The sequence below is a fragment of the Pelobates fuscus genome, chromosome 1, assembly GCF_036172605.1.
Source record: "Pelobates fuscus isolate aPelFus1 chromosome 1, aPelFus1.pri, whole genome shotgun sequence".
Lineage (NCBI taxonomy): Eukaryota > Metazoa > Chordata > Amphibia > Anura > Pelobatidae > Pelobates > Pelobates fuscus.
The window spans coordinates 161,731,368-161,751,336 of record NC_086317.1 but is presented as its reverse complement, the minus strand read 5'-3'; the positions used below and the strand labels follow the sequence as shown (position 1 = coordinate 161,751,336).

Genomic DNA, 19,969 nt, shown 5'->3' with positions numbered 1-19,969 from the left:
GATGTTATATTGTGTATTAAATAATTTGTTTTCTTCCAATAGGTTTGGCCTCACTAGCTACTACTATCTACAGATTTAAAGAGTCGATATTGACAAAAGTAGCAATTTAAAAACATAAACTAAATTTAAATACAATTAATGAAAATTGTGACTTTCCTTCTTCACGTTTGAATTTAATATGTTATGCCCCTCTAGCTACCATCTAATCCTTAATACTTGTGTAGTAAAAGTAGCAGGTACCAGTTGAATATGAAGTTGTATTCAACTTTGTTTAGTATATAAAAATCTCTTTAAAAAGATATGAACAAAAACTTATGTTTGTTAATGTAGTAGGACAGCAGTGTTGGGACCAGATTTTCAGAGGTATTAGATGCCACTTGGATGTGCAGGGGCGGACTGACCACTGACCATCCAGACATGCACAAGTGCATTCACACAGACTCAAATACAAAATGTATTGATACACAGGCCTTCACACATCCAAATGAATGCCGGGTTATATTTAACATTATTTAATGCACATATATTTGGCCTTCAAAGGGAGGGGGAACAAAAATGAGAATATATAAATAAAAAAACACCACTCTAAATGACTGTTTATTGGGCTTCCTGGATGAATGCATCTCCAAGATAGACAAGTTTAAATGTAGCAAACTGTTCTTAACTTAGATTAAAAAAAAATAAATTAAATAAATTGGGATCCCAAAATGAAAACAGCAGTTAGAAATTTTAATGAATTCTTGACTAAAAATGCACTTTATGACTGCTGGAGAACTCAACCCAGGGATGAGGGACTACACACACTTGTCTCATGTCCACCAGACCTATTCCTGTATCAGTTTTCTTTTAAGGCCAGATCTTTTGGACCTCATCAATTCAAAGATCAGCCCAATTATCCTATTTGTTAATGTGCCAGTTTTTAGCTATTAAAAAGGGACACTCCAGCCCATTGGAGTGGTCTGGGTGCCAACTCCCACTACCCTTAATCTTGCAAGTGTAATTATTGCAGTTTTCATAAACTGCAATAATTACCTTGCAGGGTTTAGTCCTTCTCTAGTGGCTCTATCAGACGTTCTTATAACACAAAGAGGGTTTTAAACTACGCTGGACGTCCTCACGCTATGTGAGGATCTCCAGAGTCACTGAAATCCCCATAGGAAAGCATTAAATAATGCTTTCCTATGGAGAGGACTAATGCGCATTAGGTCTTCCCTGCCGGCTGAGAGTAGGCGGAGCTTTAAGGAAATTTAGAGGGACTTCAGTGCCAGGAAAACATGCTAAAACCCCTTCAGTGACTTGCCTGATGCCTGGGCACACCCTAATCCCCGCCTGTGAGTCCTGCAGGAATGTGTGGGAACACTGTATCTGCTGGCACTCTGCCACCCCCAAATGCCCTCCTCCCCAGTGTTCCCCCTGTCATGGGGGGGGGGGTGGAGGGGGAGCAAGAGATGGACCCCCCCCGGTGCAGCGCCTATCTCCATACAAGAAGCGGCGAGGGAGCTGTGTGCTCTCTGCTTCCTCTCGCTGTTTGCTCTGCGCGGCGAGAGGAAGCAGAGAGCACACAGCTCCCTCGTCGCTTGTTGTATGAAGATAGGCGCCCGACCCACTGGACCCCAGGGACAAGTCCACGCCAGCTCTCCAGGTATATTATTTATATTTGTTAAATAGAGGATCTCTTACACTAACTATATGAAATTATGGCTAAGATATCTGTATGTTAGCCCTACTAAGTTCTATGCTTTAAGACGTTATAGTGGTAAATAAGGGAACGAGCCGCGGTTACAATAGAGTCTTAGCAAAATGTGGTTTTCAGGGCTCTTTAAGGATAAATATCATTATCTTCAGAACCATGTGCAAAAATTATTAATCCTTTCTTTGAATCAGATTCATTTTTAGAAAAGAATGATACAAGGCAAGGATGCCCATTTGCCCTATTATACATTTGGTCTATAGAACCATTAGCCATAATGATTAAGAAAAATAATTGTGGTATACAATCAGCTGATTGAGCATATAAAAAGTATTTATTTGCTGATGACATGCTCCTGTCCCTATTGAAGCCTTCAATTTTAATCTGAGGGTTTAAAAGATATTGAATTGTATTGAAAATTCTCCAGCTATAAAATAAGTCCTAAAAAAGTACAAATCTTAATATCAAAGTTAATGAGGTTATTTTATCGCCTCTTAAATCTAATTTTCATTTAGGCTGGAAATGAAAATATCTAGGTATTCAGATCTTTCAATATCTCAAATTTAATTTATCAGAATTAAGATTAATATAGTTTAACACAATTGAATACATAAAGTAAAATGGAGATCGTTTAGCTTGGACCGCTGAATACAGTTAATGCTTATTCTATATCAAATTAGATATTCACCATTTAAATCAATAACTAAACTACAATATCAGACATGGTTTACAAATTGTATATGGGCAAATAAGAGACCAAGAGCATCCAAAGATTCTACAAAATAAATATGATAATGGTGGTATCATTTCCAGATATTGCCAAGTTACATTGAGCTTGTTTAGTCACAAATGCAATAATTTGGTCCAAACCTGACATTCAAAATAATGCTTGGTTTCAGATAGAACAAACTGTTTGCTAGATAATCTAAGTACAATACTTTGGACAGATGAGCTAAATCAAATAAAAAAAAAATCAAAGCAATTGATTGCAGATGTTTGATACTCTAAAGATCAGAAAAAGTAAATTACTGCTTTCAGATTCAATGTGAAATATATAGATATGTACAACTGGAGGCAAATGGGGATCAATAGAATTGCTGTTATATTTGAAAACACATCATTGCTCATCTTTCCAAATTTACAAAATAAGTATAAATTATCCTCTAGATATATTTCTGTACTTAATAATTAAGAACTATTTGAATACAAAAGAAATGTTGTGAAAGTACATATAATCCCCTTCCCAGGTTTGTTTAGCTTAGTGAAGCTAAATTCAAGACCAAGACCACCTAACTGCCTTGCAGATATAAGACATTCCAGTGTAGCTCAATGAGATTAGACATTCACAAAAAGTCTGTGCTACGATAGGTGAGGCTTGCAATTTCACCCAATAAATATGTGCTTTTGTTTGTATATCTACCAAGTCATTTTTTCATTTATTTGAACAGTGTCAGTTTAGGTGCTGGACACTCATTTTCAGTTATGACAGATGTATACACACAGTTAATGAGATCTTACCACAGGCTGGACTAGTGCAATAGATTGATGGGACCCACAAGTTAGCCGAGCCAGTGTCAAAGATCACTGTAAAGTTCTGAGGAGGAGTGCCAATTGATATCAGTCCAAAATAACTATTCTACAGGGCAGAAGAGAAACAGATGTTTAGGATAATCACATTGTTCATCTAAAATGTAAGAACGTTCAGGGTGAAGGGTACACAATAAACCAGTGACAGTTAAAGAGAATTTTATAACATGACAGGAGGCTTCGTATTTGCTTTAGTCTCTTTACTAGAACTCCACAGCAGCACAGAACAACCAAAGAAAAAGGTTTCTTTGCTGCTACTCTTTCTTTGCTGCTCCGCAACAGTACAGGTCAGAGTACCACTGCCTCCTACTTATAGTTGGTGGCTTTGGGTTTTATTATGAATTATATTATCGTGAATAGATATAGAGATATATATATATATATATATATATATATATATATATATATATAAATAATTTTATCATATTTAGTTTGGGGTTACTGACCCTTTACTCCTCTTGGCTCCCCCTGTTGCTTTAAGGACATTTGCCTTTCAGGGGGTGGTTTTTAATGGGGGTTCCTAGGGAGACCTTTCAGTCTGCTCTCCCTCTGTTTGATATTCCCTTCCAAGCTCAATGAGGGGTGCATTGAGTGGGCTATTGTTTAACTTTTTTTACTGAAATATACCATGGGTACAATACCCTTCAGGTGATATACTGACATAATATTGCATAATATTGACGAGGAAATCCCATACAGATTTGCAGGTTCAGGCGCAAACCAGCTCAGTTAAAATGGAATCGCTCAATATATCATGAGTTAGTGGACACTAATCACTGGAACCTTTTCAGCCTATATCCATTACAGCTGGAATACCACTATTTTGCCTGCTGGGCATTTAGGGACTGCTAGTCCCAGTTCATGTTTATTCACACAGTATTACACTGTCTAAAAGGGTTCGTGTCTAAGGGTCCTATGTCTCAGGGTACCCTGTAGATTTACAGATATTTAGGGGTCTCTGCCACACAGAGGTCCCCATTACTCATTTAATACACAACCCAGGATGGGCCTGCTATGTCTGTGCCCCATTTATCAGCCTGCTATGTCTGTGCCCTTCTGTCTGGCCTGACCTATCTGTGCCCAAACTCCCTTTGGGCCACAGGCCTGGGAGAATATCATGGAGGAAAGCTCAGTGCCCACTATTGACATGGAGATAGGTAGGTGTCAAGGCAAGCACTGCTGCCATACTATCCAAGAGGACACCAGGATATGGACACCTAAATATGATTGAAGGGTGAAGGCCCTACACGGCAAAGCCTTTATAAAGGATCCCGGGCACACATCAACAGTTTACAACAACCCAGCGGCGACACATCTAAGAGAATGTCGCACAAGCAGGGACCAGTGCTCAGACACCAACAGAGGAACACGATTTCCTTGCCTTCAGCAACTAGCCATTTAGCTGCCTTCTCGGTATCCATCTTAGGTATTGGTAGTTAATCCTACGTCAGGTTTAGCTCCTGGCCCTCAGTTGGGTTTACTTGAATTTCTTTCCGATCGGTTATTTACCTTCTCTCCGAGGTATGTATTTACCGTTATCTACTTTTGTTGTTTCTTGGTTTTCGGGCCTTCCAATGGTCCTATCGCGCGGGTCGTCGAGAGGCCTGACTTGACCTCCTCCGACTTCCCGAGCACTCATGGAGAACATCTCAAGCTTTCCTCAGGCTACTGACGGTCATCCTGGATCCCGCGCGGTCCGTTGGTAGTTTCCATCGTTGTTTCTGAAGCTTGCATTTTCTTACTATCCCTTTCTGTTATTAAGGATCAAGTGAGATTTAGAGCGGTCTCGTGGTCAGAGAGACCCACCTCAAGATCTAAGTCTTATGCTGATATTAGTAAATGGTGTACACATGAAGTTGGTCACCCCGAGTCTTTAAGGGACTCTAGTTTGGATCACAAGAGGGTGCGGCCCTTCATCGTCTCGGCCCAGGACTGATTTTTATTTTAACGAGCAGAGAGCGAACCCCTCATATACTGTACCGGACACAGATTCATTATTAGAGGGCACGACCCTCCTTCAACCTCAACCCCACACTGAGCTGGATACAGAGGACATGTTTTGAGTGACACATCCTCATAGAGGGAACCGGACACTGATGTAAACAATAAGGTTTGGTTATTAACGGGTGCGGCTCATGCGATCAGCCAGATTCTGACACGGAGTTCAGTCACATTAGAGAGTGCGACTCATTTACTCAACGCATCTGTATCCCACGTGAGAATTACACAGTGGTATTACGGGGGGAGATTCACTGCTCATTTACACATTCTTGGAGACGGTAATCCTAACAGATGAGCCTCAGGTATTACAAGATTGCAGGTTTCGTATTATCTACGCTATATCAAACAATCAATTGCACTCTGTTTAAGATATTCAGACCATTGCGAACAAACTACACAGACAGTTTTTCCCCATGTCAAGGTGACATGAGATCCTGGGGCCTTCATAGAGCAAACGGGCGCTGCCTTGCTCAGGTAACAAGACTAGGGAAGGCCCACTACTTGGTCTGTAGGTACACTGTGCGAATGGAAAGACCGGAATCCCCGGTTGATATGGGTTCCCTGGTCATTACAATCTTGGGATAAGATTAGAGGACTGCCCCTACTCTTCTGAGCACATATCTGGAGAACATTGTTCGGATATGGAGGGCCCTCCTTCTATACACCACACGGGAACCGTCTTGTTTGGGGTTCTCGCTAACCCGGTGTTTCAACTACCATTAAGGAGACCTACGGTGGACTCTATGGAGGAACCCTGTGTGCCAAACTCCTACACGGACGTCAAAAGTCGGGACGCAACCTACCGCTGGAGTACTGCTCAGGAGGTGTAGCAGACTCAGATAGGACTGCAGACAATTTCAAACGGACAACACCTGCTTCGGACGGTTGAAGCTAGACCCTTGGTTTTTTTTTTGTTCGATCTGCTCTATGGATTCACCTGTCGTGAGTGAAGGGACTATGTCTTGCCTGCGTATTAGAGAAAGCTATGTGTTAACCGGACTCCAAGCTAAGATGGGAGTTTAGGGAGGCCTTGACTTCAGTTCTCAAATTCATACTCCTGGGTCCCTTGACCTAGGGCCTACTCTGGGAGATACGTGCACGGACAGTCAGGGGTCTCACTATATTATACCCTATCTTGTAGGTGGCGTGTAGGCCAGGAACCCCTACACGAGTTTTGACAGGTCGGGTATGGAACAGGATTGTACAAATGGGTAATCGGATGATTTCACTCTCTCACTACAACACGTGAGGACTGTTATACAAGTCCAACCACTATTGGATCCGGACATCTTATCGCTCTTAGACAATGATATATCTGGATGGAAATCTCAACCCCGGTTTATGTTCCCATCCTTTTGATTATTTCTGGGATTCACAATCCCCAGAATAGTCTTCCACTGTTCCACCACACAAGTTCAGTTTGGGACCTTGATTGGACGTCCTTTAGGAGTCTTTTCTCTACCGCAGTCGGGGATTACACAGTCCATTTGGAATACTGGAATCACTTCGGATACAGCTAGTTTGACCACACTCTTGCCTGCATAATAAAATTTACTCTCGGATGAGACAACTCACCGGGTAGGTCATGAGGGAACGATAGAACCTATTCTGTATCTGTACTATTACAGAAGTGGTGGTGGACTTTCTTGAGGTTGGAGGTTTGCCTGCAAGACTACATCGCCTGGTGACCCTGGCACGATCGGAGGAGCCACCTTCCACATCAAGAGTGGAGACAGGGTGGCAGTTTCTTCTCATGGCCCTAAGTCCGCAAATGACCTTCGGCATTTTACACCTACAGGAAAATGGCGGAGAGGTCGGCTTGGAAGCTCAGGGACCGGCTGCTAGGAAACAGGTTTGCAACCCCACGTACAATGGATCCATCAGCAGAGGGCATCTTTCCGTATTTGAAGATGCTAGCTGCCGAAGCATCCCAATCGATCCATCTACTGGCACTTCTCACAATTGGAAGGTACATTTAGGATTGCTCCAATAGCTCACGGAACAGGTACCAGCTAAACAAACAGCGTTGGATTTGTTGGCTGAGCGTTAGAACAGCAAATACGAAGCCTCCTGTCATGTTATAAAATTGTAGATTATGCTAGCTTTAGTGTACCTATAATCTTAATTTTATTAATGACAGAAGGCGAGTATTTCCCACCCTTTCGTATCCCTCCCTCGTTCAATTTTATAATAGGGGTTCATCAGGTACGTTAGCAACTCTGCTACGTGTCTCTTGTTCTTATGTCTGTTTTTTCATAGTAAGGTTGGGATCCATACAGGTTATGGTAATTTTGATTGCTTCAGTGGGTACCTACATGTTTGTTCAGGGTATATTTCATTGGCTAATCAACCTGTTCGATTCTGGTTCTCTTGTTTCAGTTTACAATCCATCAACGCTATGTTGTTTGGCAGTTCGTCTTGAAATGTGGACATTGTATCTAGGACTTAGTTTCTTCCCCATTATTTTCTGCCTTTTGTTCTGTCGCAGCTTGAAAGAGGAAATGCATGGGGAGGGGAGTTTTATAGTACCTAACTTTTCTCTGTGCTGCTGTGGAGTTCTAGTAAAGAGAGACTAAAGCAAATACTTGCCTCCTGTCAGTTATAAAATAGGTACACTAAAGCTAGCATAATCTACAATTTCATACAATTAAACTGGTGCATATGATGTAAGCATTTGAAAAAATGTCCTATCTGACTCCACAGCCATTTGTACTAGTGCAGGTGTCCAAGAAAGACCATTTACCCCTATTGCTAGGCAACCCAATAATATAATGTATACTTACATCCAAGTAATTGATGAGGGGTTCATTGGGGGCTGCTGCAGCACACATTTCAGTGTCTTTGACCATATTCAAAAAATTTGAAGACCATGAGCGTGAGAATTGTCTCTTGAGAATCTTTTCTCTCTTCAGAGGAACCCTGGGGAGGGGGGGGGGGGGGGGGAAGAAAACAAAAATGAGCACTTCTTGGAAGAAAGGGTTTAATTTTTCACCAATAAGCCTGATATGAGTGAAATAAATCAGGGAATGGTTTAAGAAAAAAAAAAACAACCCACAGACAAGGAGTTGCGTTTGTAGCCTCCTTGCTACCATAACTATTTTGATTAACAGGATAAAAATCTACCCAGTTAGAGGGTTAAATGTGTAGTTGGCCTAGATTTACACGTTTACCGGCAACAAAAGACAGTCGGTATTCCACAAAGATACACAAATAATGTTTTGCTGCCACCTTTGCTACCAGTTGGAGATCTTTAACATTTAAAAAGATAATTATGTTAGACCAATACTTTTCAGCCAGTTTGCTGCAAGTCATAAGCTCATTGACATCAGGGCCATATGCAGTCCATAAAGGGACACTCCACTGACCAAATAAAATACACTATTTAGTAGTTATTCCTCCAATTTTTGAATGCTTGCAATTTGTTATGCATTTTTTTCCCCATTGAGAAAAAAAAAAAAAAAAAAAAAGCATACAAGCACTTCAAATCTTGACTGCAGCCCTCCCCTTTGAACCCAGCCCAGACTTTCTATGGCCTGCCAATCACAGACGTTACAGTGTGGCTCATTGAAATGTCTTCGCAATGCAGATGCTCTGAGCTTAACCAGGAAGTAACAGGGTTGCTTGATTGACAGGCACAGGTGTTACCAAGGTCATTTGTCAAAGTGCCAATTTTGAAAATTTATAGCATGGAAAGGGGGAGAGAAACACATAACCCACTATTCATACAAAGTACTACAGCTATCTGGAGTGCTTTAGGGTCTGTAGTTCCATTATTTAGAAGGGATAAATTAAAGGGTCACTCTGGGCACCAATACGATACTTTAAGGATTTTAAACTTTTTAATGCTTAGTTTTTGCAAGCTCAAAATATGTATAGTTTAGACTGCATGTTAAATCTGATAAACTGCAGATTGCAGGAAGTAGGTGGGAGGAGTGGAGGATCGAAAGAGGGCCATTTGCAATTAGATTGATTTGAAATTGGACAGTGAACGAAATAAAGCTTTTTACAGGTGGTATTCGAGTTGGTAGTCCCACTAGATTGGGCTGTACACAACAGCTTACTGATAAGGATTATAGTAACGTTGCATGAAAAGGGCTGTCCTCCACATGTTACCAAATAATTAAATTGCTGTAACACAGAGATAAAGAGTATAAAGAGATAAATGCACAGTAAAACAGGTTATATCAGAAAAAACATTCCAGTTAAAACACTTAAACCCATGGTCAAATTAAAGGGTATTACAAGCACCATGACCACTTCAGAGATTTGGACTATGCATGTGCAGTAGTTTGCCATGAAACACCATACATACAGAGATTAACTCTAGCTTCTGGAGCTGTAACACCAATCCTGGCTGCACGATAGAAGTGCCAGCACAGAGTTATAGTCCTAGACTGGCTAATGTCAATTCTGTGCAACATTTGTTGTACAGAATGTCAGTAAGTTGTTAAGAACAGAGAGCTGACACCACCAGCCAATGAATGGAGCCCCCACTGCTTCTAGATTCTAAAGAAGTACATTACTAGACCACCACTAAGAATTCAAGCCCAGCAGGGACCCAGGCTGGGCGGGAACCACTGCTAGAGAGTCTGCCCAATAACTGGGGAACTAGCAACATTACCACTCCTGCCTGCAGTAAACTTTTCCAAAACACAAAAAAAAAGCATTTTCACAAAGGTAGCCCACTGAAGGGGATGGGAAATCAGTTCCACTATGCTAAACAGATAAGGTTTGCATACCGTATCACACCATAAACCAGTGCCACAAGGCACACAGCCAGCAAAATTTGTTTCATCATGGCCACGGCAGTGCATACAATCATACATGCAGCCTGTGTCCTATTTATATGCTGCGTGAGCCAAACCCATATAGCCAGATTACTCTGTAGAGAATGTAATATCAATTGAGTTTTCCTTAATGCTACACACATGTGCAATCTCAAAAAACTGTTTTGTGCCAATTCCACCCAGCTACATTCAGGTGTATACTATTATTTAAGTACACTTTGGGGTTTATTCATTGAACGTTGAATTGAAAATCGTTGCAGCATCATAAAAATATTTTGGTGATTATGTACAAAATTCTCTTCTTTGACATTTTCACCAGTTTGGTGTGCATGCACCATTTCCTTATATTTTAAACGGTTACTCACTTATATGTTGGTGAGGTTTTTTTTCTGCCTTTTTTGTATATTGTGCCTTTATATTACTCTTTCTGATTTATTTTATTTATTATTTTAACATTTGTTACATTAACAAACTAAGACAAAAGAGATATATTACCAAGAAAAATGGAACACACACACTTTGAAGGCTTTTTTAGTCCATACCTGGCTCAGAAAATTTTTCTCTCGGTCAGTGGTCGAAAAATGTGTTGGAAAAAAAAGATGGACTCTTGCACTTCTTTAATATGTACATTGGGAGTAACATATTTGTAAACCAAAAAAATAACCAAAATAGAATAATACAATAAAAAGACAGAAGAGGAGCAGTAAGGAATATATTTGCGCAAGTAAGGGGATAAATATGTGCAAATATGAAAAATGCAAAAAAAAAGTCGAAGGTTAAGTAGAACTCTCTTTATACATAACCCCCATGTTTTTCAATAAAGAGTGGGATGTGGGTATTTTAAAGTGAATTTATGATGAATTTAAAAGATTTTGCCAAAATAGCTGAATTAAAAAAAAAAAAAAAAAAAAAAAAACACTAAACAACCAAATGCAGTACAATGAGAAATAGGGGTCTTTTGGAAAAATTCTCCAATTTTTCTATAATCAAAGTTTGGGTATTTTAGCCTGAAGTTTGCACTTTAGTTTTTAATCCATGACAATTTAATGTTTAGAGAATAGAGCCCCCTGAATACACCACAATTCACACATGTGAATAACTCTTTAAAAACTTCAAAAAACCTTGAATTATATAGTAAACTGAATCAATATATATATATATATGATTATTTACTATCCGATATATACAATCTGGGAAAATTACCAAATTCCAACCGTATTGGCAATTCACAGATTTATTAAAGCCAAATGAGGTTCAAATGAATCTGTATCATGCATTCAGAAAATCACCACATGCATAATATAAAACATGCAAACCAATTTAATTCACAATCATATATTGCAACTGCATTGCAGCCAAAGATAAATAGAATGAATCAGGCAGGATGCACGTTTGCAAATTATCATTCATTTGCTTTTTGCAAATTTGAAGTACTATTTGCCTGGTGGCAGCGCTAGCAGCCAGCAGGGAAACAGTTAACAAAACCCCTCAGTGGCGTAAGGCTTAATTATGTGGCAACTGGCCAGTGCTTGCTGGCCAACTGCCTCATTAATACAAAGTAAATTTCTGCCCAGTCACTAGGAAAGACCCCACGACTTGGGCATTGTTTGGGGGCTACTCTAAATATTCCTAAGGCAAGACCCCCGCCCTTTGCACTAATATAAATATTATAGGTGGATGACATAGGGTACCCCCTTGAATCCCATTAGTGTGCAACATGTGGGGTCCCTCTTATTAATAATAAAGGTGGGAGGATCTAGTGCCCCCCCACTGTGTGATGGGTGGGGTCTATAAAATTAATAATAAAGGTGGGGAGAACCTAGTGCCTCCCCCATGGTCCAAACCCATGGGCAATGGAAGGGAGACCTAATATTAATAATATGGGGGAAATCTTATGCCACCCTAGCCCCCGCACATAGGCAGTGGGGGTGGGGAGTAGTGGCCCTAATTAATTATAAAATAGGGAATGGACATGCTATTGTCAACTCCCAACAAATAATAGCATGCTTAGCCCAGAGGATAGGGGTCCCCAAACCCCTAACCACCTTCCTAAAATATATTGAAGTCCCTACTTATTCTCCTCACACTATTAATAGTGAAGAGGACAATAAAGCTTAATAAAGTCTTCTTTCTACTAGTTCTTCTGTTCTTCAACCCTAAAAAGGGGCAAATAAAATAAACCATAATAACCAGCGCCACTAAATAAAATAAAAAAGTCTCTATCACAAAAAAAAAATGCTAGATAATCAAAAACGCACCACAATAAAAAAGTCAATTTTCACCTATGAAGGGCTCACCGCAGAATGAGCTTTGATCCCAGGGAATGCTATATAGGCTTTCCCATGCTATATCAGCTATTGCAAAGTGTGGGACAATTTGTGGGACAGGTTGAGTCTATCATGAATTTCAAATTAAAGGCCAACATAGCTGAACGGGAAGCATAGATGACTTTTACAGTTCTGCTTTTGTGACCTTAAATTTGAAATTCACTTTGAATTCCTCACAATTCCCACTTTTGGGAATAACCCTGAAAGTAGCTTTCTACTCCTTACAGTGAATAAATGGATTACTGACTTTAAAACATGACTTTAAAAACTTTACTGTGGATGTATTGCATGGGGTTATTTAACGTATAAAAAGAAAATGACTAGTTTCCTACACAAGGAGTGGTACTACTACCACCTGGTAGTAATAAGATCCCTGCAAATATACCTAAGTAAAAATATATGCATACATACTACCAGGTGGGACCAATCCTCGTGTAGGAAGCAAGTCCTTTTCTTTTTGCAATTTGAAATATTAGGGTTACGCCCTCGGAGAGTTCTTATTTGTCCGACTATTGAGTTGGACCCACAGTTCATGTAATTCCAGATTTGAAACTTTGGCATTCAATTTGAAATTCACTTTGGATTCCCAACACGTCTAACTCTAGTAAATAACCCTGTAAATGACTCCTCAGTAGCAGAGAAGTCATTCTTAAATTATTATTATTATTGGCATTTATATAGCGTCAACAATTAAGGGAACTTTAACAACAAATTATTCAAACTATTACAGATTTTGACAAGAACAATAGGCTGATGAGGATGCTGCTCAAAAGAGCTGACAATCTTGGGGAATTGTGGTATAAAACCACAATAGGAAGGACAGTGTGAGGAAATGGAACTAAGTGATAGGGTGGAAAAATAGCATAATTAGGTGAGAGTGAAGTGGAGAAAAGACTCACTAATAAAGTGTTAGTTACCCTTGTGGTCCATATGATTTTCTGCAGAGGTGGGTTTTTAGGGGTCAAAGAGCAGGGGAGAGTTTTAGCTGCTTACGAGAAGTCCTGCAAGCAGACAGAAGAATTCACACTTTTGGTGACTTTCCCACAATAAAATAACATCAATTGGCAGTTCATGTTGCCCACCCTTCTTTTTATTTTTTTTGTGACCGCCAGAGCAGTATACCTATGAATTAGTTTAGAAATTTAGCAAGGGTAGTGTTGTTAAAAGCTATGTAGGTAAGAGCTACAATTTTTAAATGAATCCCATAGGGCACTGAAAGCCAATGTAACGATTGACAGTAGGGTGATGTATGAGAGGAGAGGTGGGAGATAAAAATAAGTCTGGCAGCAGTCATTACAGACTGCATGGAGGCTGTATGGTGTCTGGAGAGACCAGTTAGGGGATTATTACAGTAGTCAATGAGTAAGAATTATAAAAGCATGTAACAGCTTCTTATTATTAGCATATTCTGTAAAAAATAAAAAATAAAGGGTGGGTGTGTGTAATGTTTTTAAGGTGAAATTGGTAGGATTTGGTGACAGACTGAATATGAAGTTTAAAGGTAAGGCCAGAATCAAAGCTAACACTAAGGCAATGGACTTGGAAGGAAGAGCTGATGCACATGCCACCAACATGCTGGGAGAGTGACAAAAGAGAATTAGAAGAAAAGAAGCTCAGTTTTAGAGAAATTGAGATTTAGAGTGGACATCCAATTGGAGATGGAGGAGAGGGTCAACCTAGGGATATGATGAAACACAAAAAAAGGATAGTGTCATGATGGCCAAGGGAGTGAAGAGGAAAGAGAGCACGATCAATAGTGTCAAATACAGCAGAGATGTCTAGAAGAATTAGTAGTGGAGTGGTTTAAGTAGTGGAGTAATAGCCTTTGGATTAAGCTGCAATTAGATCATTATCTACTGTATTAAGCTGCAGTCTCGATACAATTTAGAGGTAGTTAGCCAGATTAAAGAGGGTCAAGGAGGAGGTTCCAGAAGCTTTGAAGAGAAAGCAGAGATATGAAGATTGTTAGAAGGGGAAGATAAATCAAGTAATGTATTTTTTAGGAGGGCGATATCAGTAGCACGTTTGAGCGAAGTAGGAACAATACCAGAGAAAAGAGAGCAGTTGAAGATATGTGTTAAGAATAACACAAGGCAATGGGTGAGAAATCTGTGAGAGCAAATGGGATCAATAGGACAATTGGGGGGAGGAGAAGAAAGGAGAAAAGGAGCAGACACTTCTTGTTCAGTGCCGAGGAGACAGCATGAAGTGTAGAAGAGGAACAGTCTAAGTCAGGTTGAAAGAGAGGGTAAAGGGTGTAGAATTATTAACAAAATATAAAAAAGAGGAAATATATTTTCTCCTTAGTCGAAGATTAACGAAACGTCAAATCTATGACTAGGAAAAAATTGGTCAGAGTGGGTGGTACCAGCTCCACCCAGTTGGGCATGAACCCTTTAGTTGTGAGAATAGAAAAACACACAAGATACTCGGATGTTATCCCTTTAAGAGAGAAGGGGGAAACTACCAAGCAAGCTGGTAAAAATACAGATGTAGGTACACATAGATGTTGGGCCAAATAAATCTTAGAATCTAGAGCCCAGTGGACAGGAAAGAATAGTAAATAAATGGGGATAAATTGCAGAGCAATGCTAAATATAATCGATACGGTGCATAGAGGGTATCTCTAGATCCACTAAAAACATAAAGACTTTATTGACCTGTTAAAGAAAAAGAGATACAGTAGCAACTATGTATCGATAAAAAAGCTCTCTGGTTCCTCTAATTACCTATAATGTCTACCCTTGGTATGAAAAGCGAATCCATTGTTCTAAATGCTATTACCAAGGGAGTTATAGGTGGAGGTCCCCTAAACAGCGTAATATCTTCAAAAGTCCCTGTGTGATAAGTCAATTACGAGATATAACATTCAATATGTACACAGTGTCCAGTCTTGAAGGATGTTAGACCAAATCTTGGATATAGCAAGGAAATAGACAGTGATAGGAAGTGTCTAAATAGACAGAGAGAGATACAGTAGGATCAGGGTAAAAACTGACATAAAGTCAAAACCTGACAAAAGTAAATAGTCTCCTATGCTGTTTCTATTTCCCTTGCTTCTGCTAATAAACACCTTCATGGGTGTTCTGCACTAGGTCATTAAGCTAAATGCTGTTAGCCTGTCGTATAGAGTTAGACTCCAGAGAAAATCATTCAAGGAGATAGTAATGAAAGTTTGTGAGAAATCATAACCAAAAATGTGAAGAGGAAAAGGAGGATTCCCTCAGTGCATCGTGAGCGGTGCTTAGTGCAGTGTCAAAGTGCTGTGACTCGGGAATCCCCCCAGAGATGATCCGACGCGCGTTTCGGAGTAAGCAACTCCTTCGCCAGGGACCAAGGGTGTAGAATTATTTCCTTAAATAATTAGTCTTGTCAGTAAACTAGTAATAAGGTTAGTAAGGGGGGTGGCCACAAGCAGATGCCTGGGATTTTGAGTGTATATACTAATAAGAGATGAAAAGTGTGATTGTTTTGCAAAGAAGAGGGCTGTCCTGTATGAGTGCAACATGAATTTGTAATGGAGAAAGACTGATAAGGTGCAAGACATCTTCCAGGAGCATTTTGCAGAATGGGAGCATCTTTGTATGTAGCAAGTTAACTGACCATAGGCATGCGCACAGACACACCCTAATGCAGCCGGAGTGCCGGCTGCTGATCAAGCTAGCAGGGAGATGGAAAGGTCTCTCTTACCAGCCCTGTGTTCCATGGTCCCCTCCCCTTCCTGAGAAACCAAGCCAAGCAATGGCTGCCACAGTCCCCAACCGGCCCCTGATCCAAGGGAGAGGAGGGAGAACTTGGGCAGGCCACGTTCTACACCCCTTTTACTGTATAAGAGCGGTGCAGACAAGCTGCATTTTCCATTGGACCACCAGGGATCTGGATCCCTCCCTGGCCCAAGGTAAGCCTCAGCGGGGAAGAAATGGCATTTTGTTTTTTCTTTTTAATTAGAGCTCATTATCTGCCCCACTACACCACCTAGCCCTCCATCTAAGCCTCTACCCCCCTAGTGTATTATGTCTGTAGGACTGACTGAATAGCTTGAAAAAACTGCATTCCAGCACCAAAATACGATTTGTGTGCTATTTTTAATAGGGTTTGTGGCGAAACCAACCTCGCCACTGGGCCCTGGAGAAGCCTGTTTGCTAGCCTCCTACCTACTGACTATGGCCCCTGGGTTATTTGGGGCATATTGTACTGTATATTGCTGCTACTGGCCCTTTTAACAGCATCTATGGACATATTGGGACTTTTGGGACTACTGTCCCTTTAAGACTGTGAAGCATATTCGAGTGTACTGCCTGTAATATTATATGTATTTATAGATGTGTTAAGTGTATCCTGGGTGATTTGTATGCAACATTCATCTGATTGTTCGGTAGAATCACTCCATTCAGTATATTGAGTGAAACTACCGAACAACCAGACCACCCAGGAATGAGTGTGCCTCCAATTACCGTTTGCAACAATGTTGCAAACAGGTAATTGGCAATCAGTGCAGTGTGGTCTTTGTCCTCTGGGTGGCCGCCATTCGGGAAACAAACACGTGGCGGCGGCCATCTTAAACTACCGAACAGCGGTGTTTTGCCGTCGAGTGTCTGGAACTAAAATCGGACACTTGACTAGGCAAACACCGCTGAGACCTCCATACTTCCAGAAATTCGTATAGAAACTACCGAATGACCCACCGTTCGGTAGAAAGAACCCCACAAACAAGGGAATTCATTCAAACCCTCTCCAGGCTCTATAACACAGGCAATTCGCCTGTTTTCATTCCCTTGTTTGTGACCGACCGCAGGGCCAAAATGCATGGAACTGTTTTCGGATACTTTACCCATGCGGTCGGTCAAATCTTTGGAACCTCATATCTCCCGAACTGTTAATCCGAATGACTTGAATTTTGGATATGTTGTCCCCCTGAATAAGGGCTATCCAGCGATGCTGGATTTAAAGGTGTAACCCCTGTTTTTGGGGTACATCCAGAACTTGGCTGGAAAAGTGTACAGGATAATTGGGTTTAATGTTATCTGAGGGGAGGGGATGTGTGGGCTGAACCATGTATGTGATTGGTTATTTTATGCCTCCCCCTGGGTGTGGCCTGTATGTGGATTATTGTAATAAAAGCCAGGCTGGATGAGCCAGTCCAGAGTTCCTGTTTTTACCCTCAAAGTGATGTGTCGTCTCATTATTGGGGGAAGGATTTATTGAATGCTGTTCCAGTTGACTGCTAGGAGTACAAGCCTATTCGTATGGTTCCTATTCAATGGTCTACAGCATTCATATGCTTGGGAGAATTTAAAAGGTTTCTCGGATTCGGTGATTGTGGTGTCTGCCAGAGTGCTTGGAGTCCTCAGGAAGCACTAGGAGCATCCATTAACGGAGGTACCAGGTCGGGGTGCCAGGTGATCCGTTACATTGGTGGCAGCGGTGGGATGGCGTCCTAGTGTGAGGTAAAGCAGCTCGGAGACACAGTTCGTTTGGATTTACAAATTGAGGGCAACGCTAGCAGTCGTGCAGCGCCCCTGGGAGCAGACAAGTATGGAAGGTTCTGGCTCTGGAGATGATTGGCTGGCCGAGGTGAGGCAGCGAGTGGCCGAGTATGGGGATGATATACCCATGGAGACACGCCGGGTGATCTGGAACCAGGTCATGGCCGAGCGAAACACAAGGCTGGACCGAGAATTCCGGTTGGCAAAAGAGAGGAAGTATGCTCAGCAGCAGGAGCGTTACAGCAGCCGAGTAGAGGCTGCATCCGAGGAGGTTAGCCGTCTTTCCCTGAGGCGGCGGGAGGAACCCGAAGTGGGGGTCCTCATAGACTGGTCCTGTGAGGAACCACAACAGGCAGGTAGAGATGGGACCAAGGTCTCTCCAACGGGCCCACCGGGATGCTGGGCAGCCGGCCCAGATCCCCAGCAGCCAGAGTTGCCAGGTGGGGAAGCAGGTGGCCCTTACTCACAAATGTTGAGGGGCCTCACGGATTGGTCCTGGGAAGACCCACAGATGGCAGGTGGAGATGGGACTGCGGTCTCTCTACCGGCCCTACAGGGATGCTGGGCAGTCGGCCCAGATCCCCAGCGGCAGTGTGCGTTACAGGGAGCTGAAAGTGCCGTTCTTGCTCCCCAGCGGCAGTCTACGGTGCAGGGAGAGGAGCCTGTTATCCCCTCTCCCCAGCGGTTGAAGGTATGTAAGGGAGAGGAGTTTGTTACCCCCTCTCCCCACCGACAACCTAACCCACCAAGGGGAGACAGTAAACCCCTCACCAGCGCAGATGGGACCGTGGTCTCTGCGCCCAAGTTACAGGGAGCTGAAGGGGCCGTCCTCCCTCCCCAGCGGCAGTGTGATTTGTTGGGAATTGGGAGCCCAGTCTCCATTCCCCAGCGGCAGTGTGAATTGCAGGGGATTGGGAGCCCAGTCTCCATTCCCCAGCGGCAGGCTGAGTTACAGGGGGCAGAGGTAGTTGGTCCTACCCCCCAGCAGCAGAGTGATATGCCGGGAAGGCAGTGTGAAGTGCAGGGAGAGGAGAGCAGCGTTCTCCCTCCCCAGCGGAAGGCTGAGCTACAGGGGGCAGAGGTAGTTGGTCCTACCCCCCAGCAGCAGCGTGATTTTTTGGGAATAGAGAGCCCAGTCTCTATTCCCCAGCAGCAGGACACTGAATTGGGAGGAGAGACAGTCGGTCTCCCTCCACAAAGACTGAAAGTAGGCATGGGAGAGGAGATTGTTACCTCCTCTCCCCAGCGGCGGATCATCAATGGGCAGAGTGTTCTAATGGGAGAGGAGCTGGTTACCACCTCTCCCCAGCGGCAGCTTAATGTACCAGGGGGAGACTGTAAGCCCCACACCTGTGCAGATGGGACCGTGGTCTCTGCACTTCCAGCACAGGGGGTAGGGACGGTCGGTCCTGCCCCCCCACAACAGGGCTGTTTAGCCAAAGGGGAGACAGTCGGTCTCCAGCAGCAGAGCTGTGTAACTAAAGGGGAGACAGTCGGTCTCCAGCAGCAGAGCTGTGTAACTCAAGGGGAGACAGTCGGTCTCCAGCAGCAGAGCGGTGTAACTCAAGGGGAGACAGTCGGTCTCCAGCAGCAGAGCTGCGCAGCTAAAGGGGAGACAGTCGGTCTCCAGCAACCAGGCTCCAACCAGACTACTCCTGTAGTAGTGCTGGCACCAGGGCAGAGTACCGCTGGTCTCTGCCCACTCAGCAACCCACCAAAACAGCCTACCAGTCCCCCACACAGCCGGGGTGAGGCACCTGGACCTGGACAAGTTTTTCCATTACTCAGGTGTAGTAACCATTCATTGTGGGTGGACTGTACTGCTGTTTCTGTTTTGTGGGTGGGCTGCTGGACTAACAAGGGCACTGACCGGCAAGAGGTCAGGTACCCTGTTAGTCTGTTTGGAAAAGGGGAGAAATGTGGCGAAACCAACCTCGCCACTGGGCCCTGGAGAAGCCTGTTTGCTAGCCTCCTACCTACTGACTATGGCCCCTGGGTTATTTGGGGCATATTGTACTGTATATTGCTGCTACTGGCCCTTTTAACAGCATCTATGGACATATTGGGACTTTTGGGACTACTGTCCCTTTA

At 42.5% G+C, this 19,969-nt stretch overlaps 1 protein-coding gene across 1 annotated transcript in view; it reads right to left on the bottom strand.

Moving 5' to 3' along the window:
• The window catches only part of LOC134608596 (cathepsin E-B-like), a 35,240-nt gene extending 25,161 nt beyond the window's left edge, over positions 1-10,079 (bottom strand). Inside the window, exons 1-3 of the mRNA XM_063451539.1 lie at positions 10,018-10,079; positions 8,062-8,197; positions 3,209-3,326 (exon numbers count right to left, since the gene is read on the bottom strand). Of these exons, the coding sequence (XP_063307609.1) occupies positions 3,209-3,326; positions 8,062-8,197; positions 10,018-10,076 (313 nt within the window). The 5' untranslated portion in view covers positions 10,077-10,079. The remainder of the gene's footprint in view (positions 1-3,208; positions 3,327-8,061; positions 8,198-10,017) is intronic.
• Between the last annotated feature and the right edge of the window lie 9,890 nt (positions 10,080-19,969).